The sequence below is a fragment of the Sus scrofa genome, chromosome 6 (genome assembly GCF_054392235.1).
Source record: "Sus scrofa isolate SSC_HxYL_T2T_F1_AM1 chromosome 6, Sscrofa_HxYL_maternal_Yorkshire_Landrace_v2.0, whole genome shotgun sequence".
Classification (NCBI taxonomy): Eukaryota; Metazoa; Chordata; class Mammalia; order Artiodactyla; family Suidae; genus Sus; species Sus scrofa.
In genome coordinates this window covers 171,429,899-171,448,898 of record NC_139388.1, presented here as the reverse complement: position 1 = coordinate 171,448,898, position 19,000 = coordinate 171,429,899, and the positions used below count along the sequence as shown (strand labels likewise).

General features: G+C 58.8%; 1 protein-coding gene across 20 annotated transcripts in view; it reads right to left on the bottom strand.

Moving 5' to 3' along the window:
- ERI3 (ERI1 exoribonuclease family member 3) overlaps positions 1 to 19,000 on the bottom strand; it is a 125,500-nt gene that overhangs the window by 17,187 nt on the left and 89,313 nt on the right. For 11 of the 20 annotated variants that reach the window (XR_014808512.1, XM_021096789.2, XM_021096807.2 and 8 more), the window contains one exon: positions 6,554 to 6,653. The exons of 4 other annotated variants lie outside the window; for them this stretch is intronic. Coding sequence is in view for 15 of the 16 variants with exons in the window: in XM_021096789.2 (XP_020952448.1) it covers positions 6,554 to 6,653 (100 nt within the window). In the remaining variant the exon portion in view is untranslated. Of the gene's footprint in view, positions 1 to 6,151; positions 6,654 to 19,000 lie in introns of those variants that run through there. 5 more of the 20 variants (XM_084965376.1, XM_021096788.2, XM_021096793.2 and 2 more) reach the window with 2 other exon arrangements.

The following is a 19,000-nucleotide window of genomic DNA, read 5'->3' as shown; positions in this document are numbered from 1 at the left end:
GTGGCAATGACTTGCAAATATTGATGAAAACGCAAACTACAGAGATGGTGTTTTTCGGGGAGTGAAGGTGGGGAGAGGGATAAGGAGGGAAATAAACTGAAATGAAGTCCGGTTATCTCCCATCTGTGGCTGCGCCTAATCCCCCAGCCCAAAGGAATCCAATGCAGCCCTTATCTGCCCTGTCAATCACTCCATCACCGCCCAGTGCTTGGTGGGCACCGCACGCCCTCGCGCACACTCAAGCACATGCTCACACACGCGCACACATGCACACACTCACTGCACAGACTCTTGCTCCAACACTCCCGCCCGCCCCCAGCCCATTACTCCTCTGAGTAGGAGCAGCCAGCACGCAGGTCCTGCCAGATGGATGCAATTTGCATAATATCAGCAGCGGAGGCTGCAAGATCACCAGGGGTCAGGGCGCTGACATCCCCGCACAGTCTATCTGCAAGTGCTAATTTGGCCGGCATTGATCTGTCTTTCTGATTTCTTTGTCATTTACGTCTGCGATGGTTTGACAGGAGATACAGAGAGAGACAAGGGGAGGCCAAGCCAGGCCTGGGGCTAGGAAGGTAGGGAAACAAAGATTGCACTTCCCAGGGCACCACACTCACGGAACACATTCAGACATCCACCAGAACCTCCTCCGCCTGTCCGTCCGTCCACCTGTCCCGCTGTCTAGCCATTCTACCCTCTGTGGCTGCTGCTGAAGACGACAGCCTGGCATTCAGCAAGGACCAGTCCCTCAGATGTCCCTGGGCTCCAGGGTGCCAGCTCGAGGGAGGGGGAGGGAGCAGCCCTGGGCACCAGTGGAGACACTGTTGATGCCTGGAGTTACCCCTTCTTGTGATCAGCTAGCCCCTGGCTCCTCCCGTTCTCTGGGACACCCTGGAAAGAACCGGGCAGGGGTGGGGTGGGGCAGGGGGTTGGCAGTGCTCCCTCTTCCCAAGGCGGCCGTGCTGACGCCGCCCTTCCCAGCCCTGAAGATGGCCAAAGCAGGGCAGAGGGGGCGAGGTACCCTCCGTCCCTCTGGAACAGCCAGGGACAGGGCTCTCGGGTCTGCAGAGGCCTCGTATCAATACTTCACCACCCTCAGGTTCAGCCAAAGCCCAGGCTGGGCTCCGGCTGACTCCGAAGCGCTCCATCTCAGCCCGAAAGTTCCAGATCAGATCAGATCTACAGCCTACCTGCTGGACCCTTGGCCCCCACATTCTTCCCTGCCTTGGGAGGGGGGTTCACCACAGGGATGGAGACACTGCCTGGGCAGGAGATGTCACGGGGGCAAAGGAGGGGAGCAGGGGACGGGCGCTCTGGGGAGGACGTGGTCACGGTGACTCTGTCTGTCCAGGGAGGCGGGGGTGGGGGGGGGGCAGAGTCTTCCGAGGGTGACCCTCCCCCCACCCCGTGGCTCTGTCCTGGCCCCACCTCTCCCTCGCCCAGGATAGCAGGAGCAGGGTGATCAGAAAGAACTCCCTGCTGGGCAAGAGGGGGGCTGGCATTTGGTGTGTGCTAATCCTGGGCCCGAGGTCTTCAGAGGGACCGGGGAACTTCAAGGAGGGAAGACAGGGCTGAACTGCCGACGAGCTCATTAGCCGGCACCCCCACCCCCCCACGAGGAGGAGGGCGGGCGGCCCAGGGAGCACGGCGGCAGAGGCGGCAGAGAAAAGGCTGTCACTGTCCTTTCTTCCTTTTGGCACAAGCATCTCCCCGAACCGGTGATTCTCCTGCAGTGACACCTCTCACAGGCGCTAATGAGATCCATGTCACCAAGCTAATGCGCGCCGACTGGACTCTGATAGACACCCCACTCCTTCAGGGGAGCCCACAGGCCAGCACTGCCCGGAGACCAGGCCCCGCCCTGCCACCCGCCAGCCCAGCTCTCTTGCCAAACTGCGGAGCGGCAAGCTCCTGAGAGAGCCCACCCGGTGTCTGGCCATCCCGTCTCACCTCGTCTGCGCCCGTGGGACCCCCCCCCAGTCCCTGAGCAGAGGAGCTAAGCGTCCAGGGCAGGACCCCCCAGCTGGGCACCAGGGAAGGTTCTGGTTGTTCTCCGTGGGGCCGCCGTGTCTCAGCAACAGGGGAGATGGCACTGACATTTCCCGCACAGACTTCCAGAAAGAAAGAAGGGAAGGAGCCCTGGGTCCTGCCCTCAGAGAGGTCAAGGACGTAGGCCTCATCATTCTCCCAAGAGACGAGACCCGGGGCCCAGGGAGCTATTCTGTGCGCTCACACCGTGGGGCCGGGGGGGGGGCAGGACCCCCAGAGGCGGCGGCCCCTTCCGGGCCACGAGGTGGACGGAGAGCAAATGGCAGTCACAGGGGAGACCTGTCAGGGTCGGGAGGAGGCCAGAAGCCACGTGGCAGGGCCCTGGCTCCGAGGGCGACGCTGGCAGGGGAGAAGGGCGGCCATGCCCCCTCCTTTTTCTTCCTCGGTTGTGGCCTCCACGTTTTACACACGACCCTGAGGGAAATGCAGGCTGTGAGCCTGCTTTCTTCCCCACCATCTGCTGGCAGCATGAGGCCAAACACCAAAAAGGTGCTCCTAGCCCAGGGCGGCGCTAACAACACAGGCTTCGCGCTCAGACGCACCTGGGTCTGAGTCAGGGCGCCTCAGTTCAGCGGCCAGCGTGACCCCAAGCAAGGCCCTCAACGGAGCCTCACCCTTCCAATCTGTGAAACAGGCATGACGGTGCCCGCCTTCGTCGGACTCTGTGAAAACGCACTTAGTGAATACAAAGTGCCCCCGAATAATGTGAGCGTCTTGCCCACCGACCACTGGCTGAAAGGAAAGAAGGCCCACGTGGCACTTCGGAAGCTGCCGAAGCCGAGAAGGCTGACGAGCCTGCTGGCACAGCCAGTCGGCACTCCCACAAACATGCAGCCCTCCTCACCCACAGCCTGCTGCACACCAGCCCGCTCCCCAGGCCCCCAAGACCTACCCACTCCCCCAGAGGAAGCATTGTGTGGCCATGCCGCCAGCCCGGGAGCCCCCCCGCCCCGAAGCCCACCTCTCCTTCAGTCCCGAGGACCAAACCTTCACCCCTCCTGGTGTCTGCGCCTGTGTTTTTACTGACGCATGTTTAGCACCTACCCCCGTTCCTGACACGCACAGCAGGTGCAAGGTAAAGGTTCACCGCCCCACGCCTGTGGCCACCGCCAGCCCTGAATGAACGACCACCGTCTGCATCCCTCCCGCATGTCCCCATCCCCTGGGGCCTCCTTTCCGCCACTTCTCCCCAGGAGCCCTCCCTGTACGAACTCTGAGAAGGCACTGCCTGGGCCCAGACTCTGACCAGGTCCCTCCCCCACCCAAACTCCCGACGGCTCCCCCTCCAATGGCTCGACCACGGGCAGCCATCCCAGCGGGCTCCTCCCTTACACAGCCTACGCCCCTGCTCTGCCCGGCCGCCCAAACCTCCAGCACGCCTGTGCCCTTACTGTCACGCCGCCACCACCCCAACGCGCGGCAGGGGTCCTGGCCGGGCAGGCCCAACAGGCTTCCCGTGACACACGTACCTTAGAAGGAGGCCCGGGAGATCCCTCCAGGGCTCAGGGTCATGGGGGATCCGCACACCCACCACTGGCCCCCACGGCATTTTGGGAGAACCAAGACACTCCTGGGGGTGGCTAAGCTGTGGGATCAGCAGAACCCTTATCCAGCGTCTCCAGTGCCGCCTCACCAGTGCCGCCTCACCCCCAGCAAGATACCCACCACTCCCCGTCGGGCTGGCAGCTCCTCACACAGTTAATTAGCACCATGTCACGAGGACCAGCCTGAGTGGCCAGTGACAGGAGCTGACCTCTGACCCCAGGGCTGGGAAAGAGTCCACATCAAACCCTTCCAGCACGACCCTTTTAGCGTGCACAGCGACGCGGGGCACCGCCAGCCAAAGCTCATTAAAGCTGTCTCTTTGGTGCGAGGGCCATTAACCTCACTGCTCAAACCCCACACCTCCCTCCCCGCCTCTCCCAGCCCAATTAATGCCCTGCGTCCTCCCTCCCTTCCAAGCACCCTCACCCACACCTCGGAGCCAGCCGGGAGCCGGCAGGGCAGCCCTCTTCACTCACAGAGACGTGCGGGAGCCCCCAGCACCCTGGGGGCACACCCACTGTGTGTGCAGGCTGCACAGGCCGTTCAGGCAGGGGACTTCTCTGAGCCTTCCCAGCGGCCCCAAGGGGCGGGTAGCATCGTCCCCCGCCTCACGTCCCAGGGCCAGAACTGCTTCCGGCTCCAAAGCCCCGACTGCATTGTCACCCATCACCATGGGCTGTCGCCTGGGGCCCACCCAGATGGGAAAAACATCTCTGAAGAAGGAGGGAACAGGCTTCAGGGGGCCCAGCCCAGAGTCAACGTGGGCCAAGAGGCAAGAACGGCATCCCTGAGACCCAGGAGGCAGCAAAAGAGTAGGAGGAAGGAACTCCCTCCTCTCATAAGCACCCCTGGGACAGAGCCGCAGAAGCAGGGTGCCCAACTCTAAGCTGTTTGGGTGCATTACCCCCAGTCCCCCCGCGCCCCCGCCAGCCGACTCAATTCCTGGCGGCTCCTCCTCCCTCGGCCAGTGCAAGTCCTCTCAGGGCCCTGGTCCCCGGGCCCCGCCCTGTCCATCTCCTACACCCATCCACCCTCACTCACTGGCCATCCACCGACCAGGGCGTTTGCTGAGCACCTACTCAGAGCTAGTCTATGCGGCACCAACGGCCTCGCGGATTCTGGATCGGAGCGCCGATCCTGTCGCACTGATGTATAAGAAGCCACTGGCAGAGCCTCCAATCTCACTCAGAACTTTCTCTTTTCCTCAAAACCCCACAGAAAAGCCACACTCTCTAACCTGGCTTTCAAGGCTAGCTTATTTCCCTGTTTATTTTCGAGCCAGTCCCTAGCCCCACATGGCCCACTCCAGTGACAGGAAACTACTTTAGATGTCCCAAATTGTCCTCCCAGCATGCCAGGCTTCCCCATGCCCTTGGGCTTTTGGACACATGGTTCCCCAAGGCAGAAAACCCTTCCATCTGTCTGCCCAGCAAACTCCTACTCACCCCTCAGGGGTCCCCTGACCCAAGGGTCATCTTCTCCAGGAAACTTCCTGCTGACCTGCCAGGCCTATCGGCTTCCTGGGTTTGGGGTTTCCTCTAGGCTGTAGGGAAGAGCTCCTGGGAGGGCACTTCCAATTCCCCAGCCCCACTGACCCCTTCCTCATCCCCCCAGAAGAGGAGGTCCCGAGACCCCAGAAGAGCCTTGGGGGGTCCCAGTAAGAATGATGTGGGGCCTCCCCGAAGTCAGTGAAACATAAATGGAGGCGGAGAAGCCACTTGGCCCTGAGGACAGGGGAAACCTCCCTTGTAAGAGGCAGCCCAGTGTTTGCATCAGGGCCGGGGGCCCCTGGGGGGAGACCGCCCAGTTCAGTCCGCTTGCTCCCAGGATGCCAGCAGCCCCGAGGCACAGTGGTGTCTGCAGCAGAGGACTGACTGTTCTCCGCGCAGCCTGCCAGTCCTCTCCCCCAGACCCCTCGGGTACACAGGTTACGATAATGTCACAGAGCCACCAGGAACAGCCCCGCTCCTCCCCCCTCAGAACAAAGCCTAGGCCTGCCAAGTACCTGGCTTGAAAGCATTTGCATGCACATGTGTGCACACATCCTCACAAAATAAGCTCACACAAGTGAACACACACACTTTCCGATGGGTATACACATAGGCTGATGGGTGCTTCCGTGCAGAGACAGGTGCCCTCAGGAAAAGGCCTACAGACACGCTGTTCCACATACACGCATACATGCATCCCTCAAGCAGGTACACACGCATGGACACATACACACTCCCAGACATACACACGGAGACACGCGGCTTAAGGTGCCATTCACACACACATACCCTTACACACAGACACAGACACCCATCCACGCTGATAGATAAGAAGCCAGCAGAGCCTCCAATGCCTAGAACCATAGCCATTCCAGCCCCCTCCCACACAGGAATCCCCCCAGGGGTGCACCCCCATCTGGTACCCCAAGTGCCCCCCCCCAAAGGCACCGCTCAATGGAGGCTGCTGCTCCTGCGGGGGAGTTCAATACCCTGTGGACGGAGCCATCGGTCAGAAGGACCCCGACTAATTAAAAGCTGGTGAGGTTTAAATAATTCATCTCCTTAACTCCCATTGATCGCCCAGTTTAGTGGCCACAGACTTGAAACAATATTAAACAGCCTTCTCCAGCTCCACGGGGGGTGGGTAAGCTGACATGTGCCCACCCCTCTGAGAACATCAGCCACCAGAGATGCAGCTGAGGGCGGGATCCCTTGGCCTGAATCCAAGGCCACCTGTGACCCACCCAAAGCCCAGATCCCAGCCTCCTCCTGAAGGCTGCTGGGAGAGACCCTCTCCAATGGCCAGGCTCTACTCTCCCGCACTTCGCCCTCTTCCCCGCTCCCCCCAGCTCTGCAGAGCGCCCTGCTGGAGTGCTACGTGAGCCACAGAGCCCCTCTGTGTGCCCGGGGACTGGGGCATGCGGGCAGGGGACTGACCGAGCTGCCGGGGGAATTGTGGAGGGACTGACCAATGCCGCTGTGGGGCCGGCCTATGTGTTGCAGGCTGAGGCCCTTGTTCATGTCTAGGAGTCCATTCTTGGGCCAGCAGCCCATGGCGAAGCTGTAAGCCTGGAAGACAGGAGGCAAGAGTGGTTAAGAGAGGCCCGGACCCAGCCCCGCGACTCACCAACGCCCCGCCCCCGGTCCTCCCAGCAAGGGCCTCCTCTCATCACGCCGCTTCATCTGAGTCCCCTGCTGGGTCCCCGTCCCCCAGGGCCTCCTCCAGAAAACCCCTTCCTCCTTCGGAGCCCCCTTCTGCCGGGCGTCTCCCCATCAGAGGCCCTCAGCCCTCACCACGTGCCCCTCACCAGGCTCCTCCCTAGAGCCCCCGTTTTCTGGGCTCCTCCTCGTCAGGGCACCTCCCTCGCCACGTAGCCCGCCTCGTCCAGCATCCCCGGCCCTCTGCTCGGCCCCTTCCCCACGGTGTTACTGGTCACAGAGAGTGTGTCAGGAGGGCCGTGGAGACCGATACACCCAGGCTTCACTGAGACAGGAAAGCTGGTGAGAGAGGAGGGGACCAAACACCTGCCTGCAGTCAAGCTGCCTTTGACCAGGGGGCAGGCCAGACTGTGGAGCTGAGTGCCACATGGGGCTCAGCGGAGGTGGGGGTAAGGTCACCTGGCCTGGCTGACTCAAGCCGCTGTGAGGACAGCACATGAAGTGTGTGTGTGTGTGTGTGTGTGTGTGTGTGTGTGTGTGTGTGTGTGTTGGGGGGAGCAGATCTCGCTGAAGGTCAAGTGCTCACTTATGCATATTCAAAGCGGCCACCCATCGATCTGTACTTAATTGTTTTCCTGGGGTTGGGGAAGGAAGTGCTGGGGGCATCGATCTGCTCAGGCCCCCAGCACTCCACGGCCCCCCCTCTGTCCCCTGCTCCCGCCACCTGGCCGCCACCAGCCCCCGGGGTGGGGGGCGCACATCAGGACAGAGCTGGCACCTCCTCTTCCATCCCTTATATGCATGGCAACCTGATGGCAGATGAGGAAACTGAGGCCTGGCAAGACGGCCCTTAACAAGGGTTAGAAGGCTATTAAGTGGCCCGACAGGGATTTCATGCCTGTTGGGCCTGCTAGCCAGTCCTAGGCTTCTACTAGCGGGCTTGCGTAGCTAGCTGATCCTTTAAACATGACCCACCTCCTCACCTTCGAAGTCCCAAACACCAGGCTGCCCTTCTCCTAGTAGTGGGAAGGCGACAGCGTGTGGGAGAGTGGTCCATGGGAGTGAGATCTGGGTGAGGTCTCAGAAGCCGGACGGTGAGGCCACTGGCAGAGCTAAAGGGACTGCTAGCGAAGGTCAGGCAGACACTGCAGAGCCCCCTGCCCATCACTGTGCCCAGGAGGTCCCCATCCCGCCTCAGACTCCCTCACGGGGGGAGCCTGCCCAGCGCAGGGTCAGAAACAGAAGACAGGAGGCTGGACACACAGGCTGTGCCAGGACCTAGGGGCCGGGCAGAGGGCTAGTCCTCTTCCTTCCCAAATGCAGGCACCAAGCCTCGGCCCCTTGGGTACTGGGAGGCTAGGAGCCAACATACTTCAACCTCAGCCCCCTCCGAAGCCACTTTCCTTGCCCCCACAGGTACCAGCCACAGCCCAACTTCCCAGCCAACCTTCCCGCCCTTTCCCCGGCCACAGCTGTACCCACAAATGCGGGACTGAGCATGAGGCTCAAGGACAGGGGAGAGGACGCTGGCTTCAAGCCAGGGCAGAGCCGGGGACGCGGGCAGCAGGGAGAGGAGCCAGTGGGAGGTGCACAGCGGGAGGAGCCGCTGAGCGTGGTCAGGGCCGCGGCTGGAGCGCACCGGGCCAGAGAGCAGTGGCGGGCCGGCTTTCAAGTACTTTAAAATCACTTACAAAGGCCGGATTAAACGATCAGAAATTCCATTTAATAGGACAAATAAAGAAATAACAATCTACTCTATCAGCCTGGAGAAGGCGAGCTGGATGGGTTTTTTTCCCCTTTAAAAAGGAAAAAAGGAAGGAAGGGGGAAAAAAGAAGGATAATGTGTGTTTACTCAAGCAAAGAAAAAAATATTTAAGTGATGTCGGGGAGAAGATTGCAGTAACTAGTGAAGAATAACATCGTCTACTTTGCTGTCAAATCACACCCGAATTTCAGTAATAGATTCTCGGCTGACACTCAATTCAATTCGAAGGTGATCCTGCTTTATCCCAGCCCATCAAATATTAAACACTTGCATTAGCAGGTGCTGCCGCTTCCCGGCTTAAAGCGGCGGGCGGGCGGGCGGCGGGGCTGCGGAGGCCCCTCTGCTCTGCTCGCGGCGCGGGGACAGGGCAGCTCAACGTTATCTGCGCGTCACCCTGAGTCTTATCGCGGCTAAGCGGGAGGACCACTTCAGATAACACGAGGCGCTGGCCCCGCCGCGTCACCAGGGTTAGATGATTCTTCGAATCACGACTCCCCAGGATCGTCCCCAGACGGGGACGTGCGGAAGCGGGGTGGAGGGCACCAGAGCCCAGAGGGCCAGACTGGGTCCGGCGAGTCCATGGTACGCCGGAACGCACGGCGGGAAAGCAGGGGTACCAGGCAAGGCGGCAGCCCGGTCCCGCCTGACGGATGCCTTTCAGGAAGGGCAGTCTAGCTTGTCAGAGCGAGGCCAAGATGAATTGGCGTCTCCGCTGCGGCCGCGGGTGTCATGCCACACAGTTTCATATTCCCAGATAAGGCGTGATAACCAATTGCTGCCGTGACACGGCCTCATCCGGCACTTCCTCGGGGGGCGCGGGCGGGGGGGCGTGCGGGGGGGATGGCGCGTGCACATGGGTCTGCCAAGCTCCTAATAAGAGGGATTTAATTTTTACAAATGCTGCTTCCAGCGGGGCTTTCACATACCAGCCAAAGTCCAAAATGATATTAAAAACGGTTAATTAAAACTGCTCTCCTTCAGCCTGGGCTCTCCCACTGCTGCCCCTGGTGAGAACCCTGGCATGTCTCCTCCAGGTACTGCCCCGCACCTCTGCAGGGCAGAGCCTTTGGACGTGACCACCTGCCTCGTGGAACCACCCCCCACCCCCGACACAATACCTGGGCACAGCACCACAACACCCCCCAGTGCCTGCTATCTTGGGTACCCTTCCTGCACCCAGCTACAGGGGCACCCAGACAGCACAGGGTCCTTCCGCAATCTGTGCTCCTAGCAAGTGTGGTCTGGATCCTTGCACCTGCTGCCCCTGGGCCGCTACGCCACACGGCCCCCACCCCCAGCGCTCACTTCCAAAGTCCCTCTCCTACCCGCCCCCCATATACACACCATCAAGCACAGTACGCAGACCCACGCAGGCACCAAGCTCCCCCTCAGGTGACTCAGCCCATCCCTGCATCCCTACCCCCTCCAGATGCATGCCCGAGAGGCATCCGTCTATGAATCTTAGCAGAGCCCTCCCACGAGTCCAGCTCGGGGCAGGGCAACGCGGGCTACGCCTCAGAGATTCTGGCTGAGAAGACTGGGACCCATGAGAGCCACGAGAGCCGGAGGATCAGGGAGGCTGTCCCCTGGGAGCTGCCCACAAGGACAATGGAGACAATGAGACTCATGAGGGGCTGCAGATGGCAGGACAGCTTCCCGGAGCGGGTGGCACTGGAGGGTACCAGAGAGAAGACACAGCACGGGGCACAGGAGAATGACAGGAGCAAGCTCCACGAGAACAGGCAAGGGCTGCGGCGGCCAGTGTGGACGGAAGGAGCCGTGTCTTGCGGTACTGCCTCCAGCTCCTTGCGACACTGGCCTCCATCTGAGCGCCCTAATTGGTGTCCCCACCCTTTCTCCCACCTGCTTCCTGTCCCCACTCGTCCCACTCTCCTGCCAGCCGCTGCGGGGGAGGGGTAAGGGACCCAAAAGCTTTCTGACCCTGATCAGTGCTGGGCAGGAGTTTAAGAGCCAAAAGCCTGTACCTGAACCCCTTTCCCACGCTGGTTCCCCATTCTCCAGGTGCCGCTTCTCCAGCTGCACCTCTCCCAGCTCCCAGGGCCCACCTGCCCGGCTGGGGGTTCCTGGCCAGAGGGTGGGGCAGGTGGACGATGACTGCGGAGTCCTATCCGCGGCAGGGAGAGTTGGGGTGAAAGATGCTGGGCCTACCAAACCACCCACGCCAGCCCTGTGCCAGGCAGGCACGCACACTTCCCTTCCCCTGGGCTGCTGTAATTTCCATGCGCAGGGAAGCAGGTGCCGAGCTGTTCCCGGCTGGCTCTCCCCTCTCGTGGCTCTGCCCGCCTTGGCTGCTGCCCCATTAGCTTAGTGGCCAGCCATCTGCGACGGGCCTGCCGCGCAGCCCTGCTGGAGGCGCGGCGGGTGGCCCCCTGTGTAACAGGGAGCTTTGCCATTAGCGCCTTTAATATTCTGACACCTCAGCACAGCCTGCTATTACATGCAAACGCTGATCGCCCTGTGAAATTACATTGCTGGGCCCGCGAAATGGAATCGTGTATAATCAGCCTCCTCCATGCACTGTCAGTCCCATCACAAACACGGCGCCCGGCGGCTTACGGGGGCTTAGCAGCTGCGACAAGTGTATTGGGTTTAATAGATGAAGTAGCCCTCATCGGCAGCAGCATCGGATCCTTCAACGAGGAAAGAAGAGCCGTGGACAGCTGCTGGGGTATCTCTGCCCACCCACTCGCTACCTACCAGGGCCCTGAGAGGTGGGTGGACCAGAGTGGGCAGGGCAGAGGCTGGGGCTAGAACCCAGCTCAGATCGCAAAGCAAAGCACGAACCGCTCTGTGACTTGCAGGAGACCTGGAGCCTGCAAGCCAGCAGCAGCACATCTGACCTCTCCAGCCTCCCCAGGAGGTCACTCTGGGGCCTAAGGCTGAAGGGCTAGTTCCCAAGATGAGGAAGCAAGTCAGATCACCTTCCATTCCCACAAACACCCAAAAGACAAAGGCAAAAAGGTGATACTCAGGAGGCTGCAGGAGAGCCTGACAGACCTAACTACTACCTAACCTTCTATTTAATGGGCCAACACGCTGATGAACCACGTACAGAAGCCGCAGGTGAGGGGTACCCAGCAGCCCAAATCTCATGGAGAGGTGGTGGCTCAGGAGTCACACTTGGATAGGGTTCCCCATTCTACCAGCTGTCGGCACCAGAACTTTGGATGCGTTATTGAACCTCTTGAGCCTCCATCCCCTGCTGTACATGCTGGATAGTTCTTTCTCCCAGGAGACCACTTCTTGAGCTCACTCAGGAACACCCACTGCCATTGCCACCCCCAAATATGCTTGGGGCCAGCACCCAAAATGCACCTTGACTTTGCAAATGCTGTTTCCTCCTCCTTTCCCAAGTTCAGCTCAAAGCCAGTTATTGCAGCCTGTGTTTTCCAGTGCTTGCGTGACATTGCTTCCCACCTCATATGCCCTTCCTACAAGATGACGCTGATACGCCTGCCATCAGCGGGGAGTCCGCATCCCCGCCCTCTGAAATAGCACGAGCTCTTGTTCAGAGTAATACAGAGGTAATGCTATGCGACCTGAGGCTTGCGCTGCTTCTAAGTGGTCAGCCTCCTCCAAGACAGCCATGATGGAAGGAAGCCCAAACCAGCCCACGGAGAGACCACATGCAGAAGCCACACGTCTAGGTGAAGAGATACCCCGCCAGCCTCCCGCTGCCCCAACCACACACGGGGCCAGCTCCCGTCACTAACCACACACACATGCTAAATCCTGAGCCAGAACTAAGTAACGGAGCCTTTGCTGAGTTCCTGACACAGAAACCCTGAGGGATGATAAAACGGCTACTATTTTAAGTCACTAAGTTTTGGAGTGATTAGTTATGCAGCAGTTCTGGAAAACTATTATCGACTCACTTCTAGATATACTCCGTCAATACCATCAAATTCTTTCTTGCTGCTTCTGGACAATTCTTCCTCTCCCTCTAGGATCTCGTTTCAAATCATCATCACTCTGGGTAACTTCAGAATCCATGGGATAAATCCACCCACCCATGAATCCTGCCTCTTGATTTCTCAGCTCCCTGTGCTCTAATGACCTTCTCCTCCACCAGTCAGCCATCTGTCCTTACGGCCACACCTGGGGCCTTGTTATCACCCAGAACTGCTGCCCCTCTGAAATCATACAATGACAGGTTCCACTCTGACCCCAGCCTCCTATCGTTCCGGCTCCCCCCCCCCCGCCCAGTCTGTCCTTCCCCTTCTGGTCCTTTTCTACCAAGCCTGGATGCCCTGAATCTTTCCCTTTGACCACCCCAATCTTCAACTCCCCTGCCCACTTATCTAGTGCCCCTCCCCCGAGAAACCCCAATGTGACTGCTTGTCCACACCTGCCATGAGCTAAGTGATTCTGGGGGAAAAAAGTCACTGTTACGTACAGAAAGTGGCCACTACAGATCCAAGATCACGAACTTAGCAACCCTGGATAGCATCCAACCATCCCACTCCCTCCTACTTCCTCAAAGATAATAAAAACTGCTGGGCAGAACCCTTTCGAAGGAACGGCCCCCTCCCCTTACACACAAGCATCTGTACCCTTCCCCACCTGCTCCTTCACCGAGGCTGCTCTGGCAGCAGAGACACCCCGCTTCCAGCCTGACGCCGAGCTCACGTTTGTGAGGCTACGTCTCCCTCCTTTCTGCCTCCTCAGTTCCTGGTCCACCCAGGAGCCCCTTTCGAAACCTCTGAGCTCCCCGTCTCTGCTGGCTCCTTTCCTTTAGCACTCGAGCACAGGCTTCTGTGACTTTTTGCGTCTCGGTTTCCTCTGTAAAACGCGGGTCCTAACAGTTCCTGCCCCACAGAGTTGAGGGAGGATGAAGCGCTACCGCGTGCGCAGCGCTTCAACGACGCCCGGCCTGTGAAAGCGACGCGCGTGTCAGATCCTCGCGTCCACAGCCGTCCCCTCACCCCACGTCCTGATCCAACGGCTGCCCGGGCGCCTGCGAACGACCAAACTTCTCCAGGTTGTGCGTTCTCCTTCACTCTCCATCCCCAACACTCCTTTACCCCGCAGCCTGGCGATCAGCCTCATCAAGTGCCACTGAGCTCCTGAGAAGGCCCACGGTCCTCCCCACGCTGCCCACGCCCAGGGACCGTCTCGGGCCCTTGCCGCCTCTGCCGCTCTGCAGCCCGCGGCATCTTTGAAACCCATTCCCTTTGAGGTTTCTCGACATCCTCCTCTTTGAGGTCCCCCCTCTGACGTCTCCCTCACGGCCTCCTAAGGGTCTCATCTGGTCAGGCGTGGGCGGGCCCGTGCCCTCTCCCTTCCCGGTTCTGTCTGGGCTCTGCCACTCTTCCTGGGTGGTTCCTTCGACTCCTCGGTCCGCGACCTCTGCAACTTCCACAGTGATATTTCTTGCCACCACTTGAATGTCACACATATATATTCTACTGCCTACCTGGCACTTCCACCTGGATTTCACTCAGGCTCTTCACTCTCGCTATGTTTAAAACCCATGTCAACCTCTCCCCTCCAAGGTGCTCCTCCTCCTGGACCCCAAGGCCCAGCGAAGGCCCTTACCATCTACCTGGTCTACCAGAGACGCAGGGGTCCACCCTGCTTCCTGCTCCTTCTCCACCACCTACCACGTCCTGGGATTGCTGTTTCCTGTGCTCTACTCGGGCAATGCTTTCAGCCCACCTAGAACACCCTCTGTCTTCTCCCGCGTTTTCTCCTACGAGCACGCATTCTGTTTTCAACACTCAACTCAAAAGTACCTTCCTTGACCACGTCTTTCCTGACTCGTCCTTTCCTTAAACGCTTTGAGTAGCCCCTGTAATATTAGATTTGTTTACAAACCTGTTACCCCATGATGCGGGGTGACTCCTAAGCCGGGGCTGTATCTGCTCTCTCTGAATGGTCTCCACCAAGGGCAGGGAAAGAAAGACCTCTCTGGGTGTAATTCCACCAGACCAAAAGGTCTGGTTTTCAGAGCTGCTGCTCCTGCAGATCCTAGCCAGTCTCCTCTAGGAACCACTGCTGTTCTTGCCCAGCAGAGCGGCAATCCCCTCTCGCCATCAGCCATCCTGGGAACTGGGGGCTCAGCTGCCCGGGTTAAGAAAGCAGGGGGAACTGTTCGTGTCCCCTCCTTTACTGGACTCTTTGGCCTTCTGGGTGGCCTTGACTCCACTCCTCGGGCCAGCAGAGCCCTGGTCAGTACAGACACAGCAGCAAAAGGATGGGCACCCCCATCAGGTGATACAAACCCATCCTTTCTACCCCCAGATGGCAGTTCTGTGGGTCCGCAGTGTTCCCTGGCTACCAACATACTTACGGGGCGCCAGAGCTGCCGCCGCCTCTGTCCATCGTCAGAACTTGAGTGGGATACTTATCTTCTCCGTGTACTTAACCTTCCTGCTCGTGCCCTCAACAGGACGGCTGCCTCTGGTGCAGTGGACCCACCACCGCCACGGCAAAGGCAGGGGCTGTGCTACAGGTCCAGGATCCACAACCTCTGGAAGAGGGCGGCCAGCTTAGTTTGACCCCTTGAGGGTCCTGAGTCTCTTTTCAGGTTCTCAGAGCCTTGCCCCACTGCTAAGTCAGAGGGGACCTGGGGACACCCAGGCGTCTAGGGAAGGGATCATCAGACAAGGAGCAGGATCCCGAGCCATGCTGCCTGAGCCCCCACAGAAGAGGGTGGCCTGTCTGGGGCTCCACGTGTCCTGTTACAGAGTCAAAGGCAGCGGGTCGGTAGGAGCCAGCTGCCCCGGGTGAGAGCTACATTGTGGGTTTTCTTTGTTTTCATTACAATTTCCTCTCCCATTGCTTCTTTTGAACCGGCCCTTTCCTCCCCGGGGTGCTGGGGATTGAATGAAACACCACCCCCGGCTCCAATAAGTGTATTTCAATTACATCTGTCACTGCATAACGATATAATGATATATCATGTGATATTAAATCCATGGTAATCATATCAGGGATTTTTTTTAATCGTGCACTAATCGCATTATTACATCTCTATAATTAACAACAGGAGGTATGGAAATCCAGTTAGGGCAGAAGGCTCGGGGTACCCCCACCCCCGCCCCATCCCGACCCTAGCTCCCCCAGATTAGGACCCGGTTAGGAGATGGGGACTGCTCCCAGCTCCCGGTTCCCCAGCCATGGGCAGGGTCTTCAGCACCCAGGGCTGGCAGACGCAGACCAGACTGAGAGCAGGGTACTTGTGTGTCTCGTGGCTGCTCAGGAAAGAGCCTAGGGCAGAGGCCACACAGGGAGACCCAGTGACAAGGTGCAGCGGGGCCTTCTAGACCTCCTGCCCTTGCAGCACCAAACCTTCTCCGCGGGGAGGGGTGTTACCCTTCCCTGAGCCAGCGAGGCCCTCAAGGTGCCTGCAGGGCACGAGGCGCGTCCCTGCCTCCCGGCCTCCTGGACCAGATTCCTCCTGCTACACATCCTCCCTCCCTCTGACCTCGCCCTTTGTGTTGGCAGCTCTTAACATCACCAAGTCTAGCAGCTGTGATGTCTCTGCCTCTTGATCCTATCGCCCCCCAGCAGAACAGACCCAATTCCTCCTGGGGCCGCTCCTCCCCAGTTCGCGCTCTGAAGTCTGGTCCTGAGTATCGCAGGACAAGTGGGTTTCTGATAACCACTGAGGTCATTCCAACAGCCCCCCAAATGGTGCAAGTTCTTATGTCCTCCCACCCAGGCCTACGCGGAGAGGGGTGGAGCTCGGGACGGCAGCGTGAACCATGTCAAATGACCCTGTCTCTGCCGCCCCCTTCCTGATACTGAGCTGTCAGAGCTAATCCCCTCAGGGGTGTCAGAACCAGTCTGCAAAGCGGAATTTTGTGTTTCAAGTCCAAAGCTTTGAACTTGGCATGTAACTAGTCCTCAGTGAGGGGCAGGCATTTTGCTAAGTTTGACTCTCAGAAGTTGGACAGGCCTGAAGATGAAAGAGAAAAATCATGTCCTTTTTCCTAATAAAAAGGAGACACTAATAGCAGTCAGCACTTAGGCAAAGCACTTTAAGTTTCTAAAGTGCTTTCCAAATTAAAATATAATCCTTTATGGGGCACATGACACCACCACCAAGGCCCCCCGGCCCTCCCACACGAAGCTATGTGTATGCTGGCACACAGCGCACACACACCTTGCCTTCCCGCTCCCTAGGAACATGAAAAGGGTGTTCAACCCTTCATCCCAGACCCCCTCCTGCTGTGCTGGCCTGCTCCTACAGCACACACTCGAGGAGCCCAACGCTGTGCCCGGCGCTGGAGATCAAGCAGACCAAGCCGCAGCCTTCAAGGAGCCTCCAAGCTCGAAGGAGAGACACAAACGCAAACGGTGGGGGCAGAGATCCTACAGAAGAGCTCCGGCGGAGAAACCAGGCCCGGAGGGAAAGGGCTGAGAAGGCTCAAGACGGCCTTCCCTGGAACGCCCCGTCCCAGGTGGGCGTCTGCGGAAGCTGGACATGCAGGCCGGGAGCTCGGGTCAGAGGCCTGAGCTGAGGCAAGACAGCCCTAGGAGAGCACACGGTGGGCCCTGGAACCACAGGAGTGGTGAGATCACCCACGGAGAGAATACCACCCTTTCGGGTTGACGAGGCCTCCTCTTCTCTGGGGTTTGGATGGAAACCAGGAAGGCTGAGGGATGGGAAGGCTGCCAACGACAGCCTCCAGAGCTAAGGCCCAAAGAGACTTCTCTCCGAGCGTGTCCAGCCTCCTGGCCTCCGTCCCTCCCTTTGCCATCCCCTTCGCCTCACCCAGATGTGACACTGTGAAATGGGACAGACTTTAGGCTGACAGCCACCGAGTCACGACAAACTTTATCGACAGCTTGTCATATGCCAGATCATGTGTGCACAGGTCGCAATACAGACACAGTACTGTCCAGAGAGAGCTTCCAGCCTACTGGAGAAAGCAGACGTTAAATAAATGACAACTTAAGTCACCAGCAGGTTGTAGCTGTGACAAGGACTCATAGAAGAAAAGCAGGCTGTTCCTATGACGGAAGGCGGGAGCCTGACCCCCTAGATGGGCAGCTATGAGGACAGGTCAGCAGACACTGACTGGGAGCGGCCAGGGGAATGACGCAAGCTAAGGCCGTTGGGCAAACTCACACAGCACTGGGAAGAAATCAAGTGAAGGCTAGTGTCCCTGGAGCAGAGAAGGCAAGCAGGAGGCGGGGCCAAGGAGGAAGGCAGGAGATGGCAGGACCTCAGAGGACACGATGAGGGTTCTGTGCTGATTCCCAAGGCGACGGGGAGCCACCCAAGTGTCTACCACTGCCATGCTGGCTGATCCTGGGTGCCCACCAGGGTCACAAGTTCGTTCCTTTGCACACCCACCCTCCCCATTCCCAAGGGTGGACGACCTAGAACTGGGACCATCTTTTATCTAGAAGGAAAGGAAGAAACTGCACGAGCAAGGGACCTCCTTAATTCCCATACTCACTGAAGGCCTGCTGGACCCCGGCAACTCAACTGAACCACATGCAGATTCTGCCCGCATGGAACTCACGGTCCTTTGCAGGAAAGCAGACCTGACGTCACTGCGATGGCGAGTGATGAGCGAGACCCGCGGCGGGGCCGGAAGAGAGGACGGTGCTCAGGCCCGAGGCGTCTGGAGGCTGGCACGGGGTGTGCTGCCCTGGCCCTCAGCTCGCCGCACAAGCTGACGCAGGCTGGGACAGCACTCCCCGCGCAGGCTGCAGACTGCGTGGGGGCAGGAGTGTGAGGAGGAGCCCACACTCCTGCCGAGCCAAGGCTCCTGAGAAAAGGCTGGGGTCAAGCAGCCGTCCACCTGAGCCGCGATCTTCCAGGTGCAAAGATGAGCTTTCTTGAAAGGCTGTGACCACAGCCACTGAGCAGAGAAGAGAGAAGAGTTCACCGAATCAACCAAGGGAAGGGGCGCGTTTAGAACAAGCAACACCGTTGACTAGAAAAGCATTTCAGCAAATGGCAACTCCAGTCCCCAGGCTTGTTTCCTCTTTGGAAAATGAGGGGCTGAGGGTGAAGAGAGAGGGAGGTTGGGATTAACAGACACACACTATATGCAAAACAGGCAACGTACAGCACAGGGAACTAAATTCAGTACCTGTAATAATCGACACTTTACAACACTGTAAATCAGCTATACTTTAATAAAAAACTTTTAGGGGGGGAGGGGCTTAACGACCTTTTCTCTTAGGTCCCTTCCTGGAAGGACATTTACCAATTCTGAGGCTCTCCGGCCTCCCACAAGAGTCAGGCTTATTTCTGTCCCCACAGACTTGCGCTGTTTTCCCACCTAGAACACCCAGTCTTCCTCCACCCTCTCCAAATCCTGTCTGGCAGGGCGCCACCTTCGGGAAGCCCCCCCTGATTTCTCTTCTCTCCTCCAGGTCCCACCCTGACCTGCACAGCTCACACCACAGTCCTCCCAACAGCACTTTGCTTCGTCACCTATCACAGATGGTCTGGGACTCTTACTTGACTGGCCTGGGCACTGTCTCATCACTCCCTGGCCCCTGA